This window comes from Nicotiana tabacum, chromosome 7 (assembly GCF_000715075.1).
Source record: "Nicotiana tabacum cultivar K326 chromosome 7, ASM71507v2, whole genome shotgun sequence".
In the NCBI taxonomy this organism is placed as follows: Eukaryota; Viridiplantae; Streptophyta; class Magnoliopsida; order Solanales; family Solanaceae; genus Nicotiana; species Nicotiana tabacum.
In genome coordinates, this window is record NC_134086.1 from 123,483,339 (window position 1) to 123,494,805 (window position 11,467).

The 11,467-nt window shown below is 37.7% G+C and overlaps 1 protein-coding gene across 1 annotated transcript; it reads left to right on the forward strand.

Moving 5' to 3' along the window:
• Positions 1-209: 209 nt before the first annotated feature.
• On the forward strand, positions 210-2,238 carry LOC107820884 (putative carbohydrate esterase At4g34215). Its single transcript, XM_016647238.2, has 2 exons — positions 210-944; positions 1,760-2,238. Exons 1-2 carry the CDS (start codon positions 312-314, stop codon positions 1,946-1,948), a joined length of 822 nt encoding a protein of 273 aa, XP_016502724.1. The 5' UTR covers positions 210-311; the 3' UTR covers positions 1,949-2,238.
• The last annotated feature ends 9,229 nt before the right edge of the window (positions 2,239-11,467 follow it).

Consider the following 11,467-nt stretch of genomic DNA (forward strand, 5'->3'; position numbering starts at 1 on the left):
GCATCTTTTTAGACTGCCTAATTAAGAAGTCTTACAAATAAATCAAAGTTGCTTCCTCACCGCCAGTAATAAGGTTGTAAAAATGAAAATGATTAAGATCAATTCGTGATAAAATTAATATCAATAAGTTATAAAATATTGCGCATAGGCAAAGGTTTTAAGGGGAAGTGCTTGCACCGTTCAGAGTTTTGTCTCCTAGTGTTATTGAACAGTTGGTGGGGCTGTAGCTGATAAAGTAGGACGGAATAAAGCAGCACGGGTCTCTCTAGATCTTATCTATAAATGATTTTTGAAGTTCCAAATTTTTATCAATGGTTTCCAGAAAAACAATGCTCCCTTATCTTTTATTGGTGCTTTTAGCACACGCCAGATGGGTAAGCACAGCAGATCTAGCAAATTGTTCACTAGTTAAAAACATATTCATTTTAGCCGGGCAAAGCAACATTTCCGGTCGAGGCGGCGTGATTAATCACTCTAACCGCCCCGGCGTGGCTAATGAGACGTGGGATGGTGTCATCCCACATGAATGCGAGGCCAACCCATCAATCCTCCGACTCAGCGGAGGACTTAGATGGGTTGAGGCTCAAGAACCCCTTCACAAAGACATAGATGTAAACAACACTTGTGGGATTGGTCCAGGGATGCCATTTGCCAATACAGTTTTGAAGAGGGATCCAAGTGTTGGAGTGATTGGGTTGGTTCCTTGTGCTGTTGGAGGAACGAGTATTACCGAGTGGGCTCCTGGGGGTTTTCTTTACAAGCAGATGATAAAGAGAACAAAGGCGGCCAGTCGATGCGGTGGAAGGGTAAGGGCATTATTGTGGTACCAAGGTGAGAGTGATACAAAGACACTTGAGGATGCCAAAATGTATAAGCGCAGATTGGAGAGCTTCTTCAAGCATGTGCGCCATGATCTGCAATTACCTACTCTCCCTGTGATTCAGGTAACTCATGGAAAGATCTACTACTATTGTTAATTGAAAAAAGACATTCTATATGCAAATAGTAGTTTGAGCTTACTATTCTTGTAGTACTTACTAATTTCATCAATCTTTGTCCCTACACCACATGAAAACTCAAGCTGTGGCCTAGAACATTTGCTCTGTTTTCCTTTTTTTGGCGATTGGAATTGAGATTGGGCGCTGTGTGCGATTGGAATTGAGATTTGGGGGGGAGTTTCTTGTAAGAAAAATATTAAAATAAAAGAAAAGAGTTCAAAAAGGCGGAATGCTTTCATTAGAAAAGAAACATTGGCACATTCTAGCTCGTAAAGTTTAAAAGATCCAGTGCAATTTTTGCACATGTGATTGTAAGAATAGGGAAGGTCGGGTCGAATATGGTTGGGATCGAAAACGGGTAATATAAATTATTCGATCCGATCCATATTTAATACGGATAAAAAAATAGGTTAACAGATAGATACTATGGATATCCATATCATCCATGATTTCTTGAATATGATCACTTTTGGGAGAATTTCTAGTCTCCCAAAACTTGAGAAACTCCCAATTTGAGGCTTTACAAATATAAAAGTTAAACTAATAAGTTATCCATTGATTATCCACCTTCTAAATGGATAGTATGGTTTTTATACATATTTGATCAGTTTTTAAAAAGTTCATTATTCAACACATTTTTAGTGGATAACTGTTTTCTTTAAACCAGTTTGTCATCCCTACGTGTAATTGTAAGAATAGATATCTTTGAAATGTGTTACTCCAAAGGGATAAGGTGGGTCGTAAGAATTTAATTGGTGCAGGTGGGATTGGCAACAGCACTAGGGCCATACATGGAGTTGGTGAGGAAAGCTCAGCGAGAAATTAATGTTGGGAACGTGAGATATGTGGATGCCAAAGGGCTCCAGGTTGGGCCAGATTATGTGCACCTTACAACTGCTGCACAAATTCAGCTTGGACAGATGCTCGCTGATGCCTTCCTTCGCATTTAGTCAGTGGTGCTTCTTCCTCTTTAGACTAATAGTACTGCTGGTTTGTGACTCTATAAAGAAATTGGGTCAGCTGAAAAATGCAAATTATTTCACAAGAAATCTTCAAGGAGCAAACTAGCCCTTGTTATTCAGTTTTTCCAGATGGAACCATTATTTGTGTTTTCCATATCCGACGCTTTGCTTTTATCATAATTGCTTACATCTTGATAGATTGTTCTAGTAGTATTCATGTAGTTTTCTCAATTGGAGAACTCTTAAAGATTGTTGAATAATATCTCAGAGTTATAATATTAAAAGTGCGCAAGTGGTTTTGGTACTAATTGTCAAGTTATGTAGAGAGAGAGGAATGTTTGCTTGCGATCTCCAGGGGAACCGTTAGAATACTAGAGTGCTAATGGCATGGAAAGAGTTTTCTTCCAAAATAAAAACTCTGGTTGTTGTCTCGCTGCCAAAGTTGTTGTCTTTGGCATAAAAATTACACGGGTGCCCTAGTTGGTCGCCCCCACCATTTAACCTATATCCATTTTTTTTTTAAACTTTTAACTTGTACCCACTTGTTAAATAACTTCAGTCTCATTTCTCCTCCTTCTCCTACTTCTCTTTCGACATCAAATTATACAATAACCTGAGAATGTAATAAGCAATTCCTTGTAAATCGTTCCTCAATGCTCTCTTATTCACAGGGATGAGTGGACATTGAACTATATCAGGAAAAAATAAATATACCAATATAAATAGTGCAAATCTAAAATTTGGTTTAGTTGACGTCTTCCCCGATTGAAGTGCATGATTAACATACCATGTGTTACACCCAATAAGAGCAAAAGGATCACATTCTTTCCCTTTATTATATGCATTACTATAGTCACAAAACACTTCTCTGCCTCCATTTTATGTTAGTGTTCGATAAATATCTGTTAGTTGAATTCGCCTCTATACGTGCAATGAAAACTTCACAATATTTGGAGAATGATATTTTTGTATGACAATGAAATATTCAACGAAAAACATTTTGCTCGCACCAAAAAAGATGGTCCAGCCAAAAACTTCCTTCGATAAAAACTTCGTCAGTTCCAAAACAAAAACTTCAGCTCTAGAGCTGAAGTTCGCCAGTTTCAAAAACAAAAACTTCAGCTCTAGAGCTGAAGTTCGCCAGTTACAAACAAAAACTTCAGCTCTAGAGCTCAACTTCAGGCCCGGCTACTAGAATGCTGAAGTTTTGCGTGATTGTTTTTGCTACTTCAGCCTCATATGCTGAAGTTATGCAAAAAAGCGGGTACACTTGCAAAATTTTTTTACAAAGCGGACACAAATTAAAACGTGACACAAAAAATGGGTATAGATACAAATGCCCGTCTTTGGCAGTAATGATTTGAGTCTGGTATTCTTTGTGATAAAATACGTGGAAACAAAGTAACTAATATCATTATGTGGAATCCTAATTAAGTTATAAGGATAAACTTTCTGAACGAAGATCGTTGGTGGGCGTGATTTCTGAAGTCCTTAGGCCAGATATATATGGTTTATGTCACGACCCAAAATCAACCGTTATGATGGTGCCTATCGTGGAACTAGGTCAGCCTCTATTTAACAATTTATCACAATAAGAATAACTTTGAAATAACAACGGAGGCAGTTAACATTTAAGAAACCTTTTAGAAACAGAATAAATCCAAAAAAATACAATACAATCTAACCCAAAATGGGGTATCACTGAGTATATGAGCGTCTATATCAGAATACAGTCACTATCGTGTCTAGAGAAATAACTGAAAATACAGCTAATGATAAAGAGGGAGAGTCAAGGCCTACGAACGTTGTGCAGCTACCTTGATAGTCTCTGAACTCTGAAGCCTCGATCAGCAACCGCCGTCGTGAACGGAATCGCTTGGATTTGCACACAAAGTGCAGAGATTAATGTGAGTATACCAACTCAGTAAGTAATGAGTCCAAACTTTGGACTGAAAGGTAGTGACGAACTCAACCGGTATAGATAAAAATAGAAATAACTGTACAGAAACGTAGTCATGTTTTCAAATTAAATAGGCAGCTTAACACAGTAAAGTAAAACAGGTATAAAGAATATAACTTCGTTATCTCTACATGACAATGCACATGCTGTATGTGATGCACCATGTTGTCAGCCTCGTGTGCTCACTCTCAAATGCTCAATCATTCGGTACTGTATATGGCCCATACGACCTAGGGAAGATTCATTCCGGAACATATACATCACTAACTATAAGTCACCTAGTATGGTGGAAGGCCAATCCAGCCCTGTGGAGAAGATCCATCTCCAGGTATCAAGTACTTCGGACAAGATCCATGTCCAGGGAAGATCCATCCCCCAATAATATCAACCACGTTCATTGGGGGTGTGTACAAATTCTGCAGGGGCTCCTACAGCCCAAGCGCTATCACAAATCAATATAACTGTTGCGACATGCAGCCTGATCCCGTAATTATCACTCATAATCAGGCTCTCGGCCTCACTCAGCCATCAATCTCTCCAGTCTCCCTCACGGGCTCACAATGTCATGAAAAACTAGTCCGAACAATGATATGATGTATCAATAAATAACAATTGAGACTGAGATATGATATGAAATGCATGTACATGTCTGAGTACGAAATATCAATAAACTCAATGAGATGACAGTAAGAAACGACCATTATGGATCCCAACAGTACCGGCATAAAGCTTAAACATGATATCTAGCAGGATTGACATCTCAATTACTTTATCACATGGTGAAAATACGAATATCAATAAGATAGAGTCACTATACAGTGCCCTGGAATCAACTAGGTCACAATTATCACGGTGCACACCCGCATACCCGTCACTTGGCATGTGCGTCACCTCAATACTAATCACATAACACATAATTTGGGGTTTTGAACACTCAGAACCAAGTTTGAAAGCGTTATTTACCTCAAACCAAGCAAATCTCTACTCTGAAATGCCTTTGCCTCTCAAATCGGTCTCCAAACGTTCTGAATCTAGCCACAAGTAGTACAACACAATCAATAAAGGCTAAAAGGATCAATTCCACAAAAAAAAGTACTAAATCATAGCCAAAATCCGAAATCGTCTCAAACCCGGCCCCCGGGCCCATGTCTCGAAATCCAACAAAAGTCACAAAATCCGAAAGCTCATCCACTCACGAGTCTAACCATACCAAATTTATCAAAATCCGACATCAAATGGTCACCCAAATCCCCAAAATTCATTCTCCAAATCCCTAGCCTCAAACTCCCAAATTTCACCTAACACCACAAGATCTAGGTGGGAAAATCGATAGGGAAACAAGAATTATGATTTTAAAAAATGAGTACAAGAAGCTTACCTCAATAATCCCCTCGAAAATCCTCTCTAAAATCGCCTAAGTTCGAGTCCAAAATGTTGAAATAAGACTAAAATCGTGAACCCTTGTTTTTAAACATTTTGCCCAGGTTGTTCGCACCTGCGGCCCTCTATCCGCATCTGCGGAGTTGCATCTGTGGTAAAATCCCCGCTTATGTGGAAGATTACTTAAACCACTGCCTCTGCTTCAACGATCACCATACAGCATCTGCGCACATCGCAGGTGCAGAAACTACATCGCACATGCGGACCACACTCGCGCATGCGCCCCACTGCCCGCTTCTGCGACCATCGCAAGTGCGGGAAGCCTTCGCACATGCGAACTCTGCCCATATCTTCCCTAGTCGCTTCTACGATCCAAGCCACGCTTCTGCGGGCTCGCACTTGCGGTGCCCACTCTGCATGTGCAGTTACACCAGAAGCAACAACACTTCAGCTTAGGGCTGTTCACGGATCGGATTGGATCGGATTTAGCCTATTTCGGATTTGAATTTCGGATTCTGAAAAGGGCAATCCGAATCCGATCCGAATTAACATTGGATTGGATCGAATTTTAAACTTTGGATCGGATAATTTTTCGGATTGTCGGATCGGATTGTCACAAAAATTTTCAACAATTTAAAGTTCATTCGGTGTCTCTATCTCATCTTCCATCTACCAAAACAAACAAAAAAATCAAAATAAAATCAAAAGTTGAAGAATAGAACATGAAATAGACATAAAAGACAGAAGAGAAGAGAAGAGAAGAGAAGAGAAGAGAGGCGGAAGAAAGAGACATAAAATCAAAGTAAAATCGGAAGTTTGAGTCATTGAGACTCTTTTAGTCTTCACTGACGAGAAGAGAGGTGCAAGAGAAGCGGAAAAATCTAAGTGAGTGAGGGGGTGTGTGAAAAATGAATAAGCATAACCCTAAAATTTTAGTGTGTATTTATATAGTACATATAATTTCGGATATCGGATCGGATCGGATTAAAATCATACCAATCCGAATCCAATCCGAAAATCCGAAATTTCATAAAACACAATCCGTATCCAATCCGAAAATCCGAAATTTGAAATCCGAAATAGAGTGGATCGGATCGGATTTCGGATATCCGATCCAAATGCACAACCCTACTTCAGCTGCATTCTTCAACTCAAACTCAAGCCATTAACCACCCCGAGGCCCTCGGGACCTCAATCAAACATATCAACAAGTTCCAAAACATTCTACGAACTAGTCGAATCCTCAAATCACTTCAAACAACATCAAAAAATAGAATTACACACGATTTCAAGCCTAATGAACTTCGAAATTTCGAACTTCTACAAACAACGTCAAGACATATCAAATCATGTCCGATTGACCTCAAATTTTGAACACAAGTCCTAAATGACACCACGGACCTAGTCCAACTTCCGGAAATCCAATCCGACTCCGATATCAAAAAGTCCACCCCCGGTTAAACTTTCCAAAATTCCAACTTTCGGCATTTCAAGCCTAATTCTACTACGGACCTCCAAAACACAATCCGAACGCGCTCCGAAGTCCAAAATCACCTAACGGAACTAACAGAACCATCAAAATTCAAATCCAAGGTCGTTCACACATAAGTCAACATCTAGTCAACTTAAGTTCTCATTTCATTCTGACATCACTCCGGACCCGAACCAACTAACCTGGTAAGTCATATTGCAGTTGTAAAACACAAATGAAGCAAAAAATGGGGGGACGGGACTACAACTCTCGAAACGACCGGCTGGGTCGTTACAGTTTACTTCAGGGGAACCATGCAATGAAAAAGTGGAGTTTAAGCATGCTGATTTAAAGATGCATCAGGGCTGGACTACTGGCAAGTGGAACAGATGCCACAATGACTCTTGAAGTTAAACTTCCCAATAAACTTTCCATTCGTATCTGCTTGCTGCTTTCCCTTGCTCCAACTGAGAGCCACTGGCCCTAGAAGTTATTATATTCTGGTTCAATACCGAAAAAGTTTGCAGAATTAACATGGTAGGGCACAATACCCAGAGTCCAGACAGTTTCTGGGAGTGTATGAACTAGCTAGACTACTACTATGCTGCATTTCTCCTTAGCCAACATTACTACGTTAAATTTATTTCTTTTTGGGGGGTACATTGTACATCTTTTGTTCAATCTGATCCTATCTCTAGGCCTTGAAGTTGTGATCTTTGACAAATTGCAATATAATCCGCTAACAAGATTAATTTCTATGTTCCTTGAAATGCTCTTCTATTTTCCCTCCGGTATGTCCATGAGTGCCATGCTTCAATGTATTTAATTCTCTGTACTTCTAATTTGTCCTTTCCTGATAGATAAAAGTCAACTTAGCATTGCTTGAAACAGTTCCAGATGAAATTGTGTTTCCTATGATGTTTCTATAAGCAGCTTCACAACTACATCTATACTACTAGCGTTATAAATGACTGAGCACATTGTTAAGGGATATCTCACTGAATGAATCAACTTGATAGAAATGCTACAATGAAAATTTTTAAACTAAATGATTGGTTTTGGCCTTATGAAGATGGTAGAAATTACTCTCTATTTAAGGTCTAAGGGGATATATCACTGTACAAGCAAGATTGATCTCCTCCTATAGAGAGACTATATTCTGTTTTGGAGAAAAAGAAAGTAAAAGAAAATAAAGAAGATGTTAGAAATCAGAAATCCGAGCCGGAATCTATGGTGAATTCCGGCGATCGAAACAAATGCCAAACAGAGAGAAGAATGGCGTGAGAGATACAGCAGATGGAATAGAAAATATCTGGTCTTTCTCATTAGTCTAAGAATGTATGACTGTACAAGTATTTATTAACTAAGTCTAACTAAGATTTGGGCTAACTAATTACATATCTAATAAAAGAAACACCGTAGATAAATAAAATGGCCCAAATACAACTCAAACAGAAGACAGAGCTACTGTTCCCTCAGTCTTGTACATCTAATATTTAGTACTAATGACAAGTCCTTTAGAAACTGTATATGAAAACTATCTCAAACATAACACTGTTTAAGAAGGACAGTTGTCAAACCTGAGATTGGTGATCCATGTGAATGATTTTTCTTCCAATGAAAAATGGGGTCATCAATAAAATGACGAAAATTCAATAGAATTAATGAATCGTGAACCCATCAAACTGATGCTTGAGACGACCGTATCATTAAAAAAATCTTGTTTAAGACGAGAATTTCAGAATATAGGATGTGAAATATTCTTTGGGTTAATTCATGTATGTCACTAAGTTTTAGCCATAATATGGTAAACGTACCAGAAAATCCAGCACCGATAAATGACATGCCATTGCCACATCAGCACTTTTGACAATGTGTCTGTGACATGTTAACATTTCTGAGGGGCAGAGCTAGCTCTTTCATTACGGATTCGGTCCAACCCAATTACTTTGATCTAAACTTTGTATTTGTCTTAATAAATTTATTAAATATATACAAATTATTAATTTAGGATCCAATAACTAGAATTCTAAACTCATAAACTTCAAATTCTAGCACTGTCATTGCGCGGAATCAATCCTTGGTGCATCCCTTTGGGCTTTGGAGAACTCAGTCATATGGATCAAATCATCTTTCATTACGGGAAAGTATCACCTATATCCATTTATAAGTAGCTTGTTATAAAAATTGGTTAATTCATAAAATACTACTAATATTAGCCAATTAATTATTTGTAGCCAAAAAAATCAAAAATTTACTTTTTTGAGTGGGTTTTATTAGAATATATTGGATACATCTTAAGGAGCTTCAATCTTAGTTTTGGGATGATTTGATGCAATTTTTAGATGGTTTGAATTGAAAATTCGAAGTAGAAGATAAACATGAAAAAATGACATATGTATCTCACTGTGTATCACTTGTGTATCAAATATGTATCATATTTATATCAAATGTGTATCACATGTACATCCATGTATAACTGCGTGTGAGATACATGTGTGATACATGTTTGATGCATGTGTCGCAGAAGAACTTTTTGAACTCGATTTTAACTATGAATTTTGATATCAATTCAGTCCAAATCACCTCCAATATTTCTCAAATTTTGTATATTGACTCATCTATATGTTTTCAGTGAATCTCAACGATATCCATTGAAAAAAATTCCTTTTTTGCTTAGATTTTTGGAATTTTGTATATATATATTTTATTGTATCTCATCACCTTATTTGCTACCTCATCCATGAAATTTCCTTTCCGTCTTGCATCTAATGTTGTTAATCACGCTTAAAAATATGAAATGAGATCTTTGTGTGTGATTCTAACCTTATTTTTTTGGATTTTTAATTTTTATATGTGATTGACTAGTTTTGATAAGTGCATAATTGATTGCTAGAAGTTGGTAAGTGGAGACTTTTTGGGACGCAAGATTCCATTAATTATGCTCATTTACGTTCTCTGTGGAGTGGAAGTCGAGTCTTGTCTCACTGAGAAGCAAATTTCCATGATTGACAAGATGTAGAGACAGATTATAGTAGGAGAAGAAAGAAAGCTTTCTGAGCGGCTATCTTGGCTTACACGAAGACCTCACCAACTGATCGCCATTGCGGCAAAAGAAATATGAGAAACTTTAGGCGTTTAGTAGAAAGCCTGAAACTCCTCTACATCTATTTGCAGAATGTGCATGGACCAGTGTACTTCGCAAGGAATTGCAAAGCTGGTTGAGCATCCAACATCCAACTCCAAGCAGGAGAGGTGAAGAGGGTAATGGAAAGATTCAGAAGTTAGCATCGGAAGCAAGCTACTAAGAAACAGTAGCGGCTATTTGGGGTGCTATCATCTATCAAACGTGGGGGCAAGGAACTGGGCCATTTTCAAGGAATAAAGTATAAATATTGAGCTAGTTGTAGTACAGATTCCGAAGAAAATGGTACATATATAGACTAAAGCTTCTATTTCAGACTAGGAGAAACTATAGGAACAATAGATTGATACAAAAAATCATGTGTAACTAGAAGTCATTTCTGAGGCCTAACTATAGGATGTGTGGTGAGGTGCTCTTTAGGTGTACTGTTGGTACGGTAATATTTACAAAAAAAAAAAAACCTTAGGCGTTCTCGCAATTCTGATGTTGCTTAGACGTGATCCGATTTGTTGATATCTCTGTTTATGCTCATCATGGAATTTTCCGTAGTACTCCTATTATGGTTCGATCTAGATGTGGCTATAACATGTCACTTAAGTTTGACCTTTCCTCAAGCTATAATTTCATAGAAATTAACTCATAGTTTAGTAATTTTCATGAAATGAAAAAAAAAATGGTGACTTTTATTGATATTATGAGAAAGAATTGCTTGTTTAAAAAAAACATATATCTCCCTTCCTAAGTAGCAGTTGAATTTGTTTATATCCATCAAAGGCTATCGTCTCTGTTGTTGCCTAGCTAGAGTAAATTTCTTCAGTCAACCATAGATTTCAGCTAGTATTTGACTCTTTGTAAAATAGGCGATCAATTCATGTTAATGGTAAAGAAAATCCCAAGAGCAATGTGGGAAGTTCATGGAGGGAAGAATACCGGGGGTCTATTTGGAAACAGTCTCTCTTCTTCAGGATAGGGGTAACATCTGCGTACACAATACCCTTCCCACGCCCTACTTAATGGGATTATACTGGGTTGTTGTTGTTGTTGGTAAAGAAAAAGGAAATCATATTTATAGGATGGTTTGCGTGCTTATCCCTACCATTTTTTCCCGTAACCACAAGCGTATCAAGAACTAAAGATACAACTTTGTTCTACGAGTTCCAAAAATGCTCGTGAGGCATACTTTCCAATATTATTAGTTATTTTAAACTTCCATCCATTCCTTTAGCAAATAGCAATAGTATTTTGATAAATTTGTTGGCATATAAATTTTGTTGAAATTAAATTCGTAAAATAATTCGGACTACATTTTAAATTCAAGATATATTAATTCAAACAAATCTATTGGGCAAATACAATTGGATTAATTATATAATTCAATATATATGGATTAAATAAATAAGTCTTAATCCATTGGGCTAGCCCATTAATTGGGCTAAAGTGATGAGCCCACTTCGTTAAGTCCAAGATGTCATCTTCGTAGAGGCTCAGTTTTGTACCACGTGTCAAATGACATGGCGTGCCAAGTCAAATGGAAAAGCAAATAGGATCATG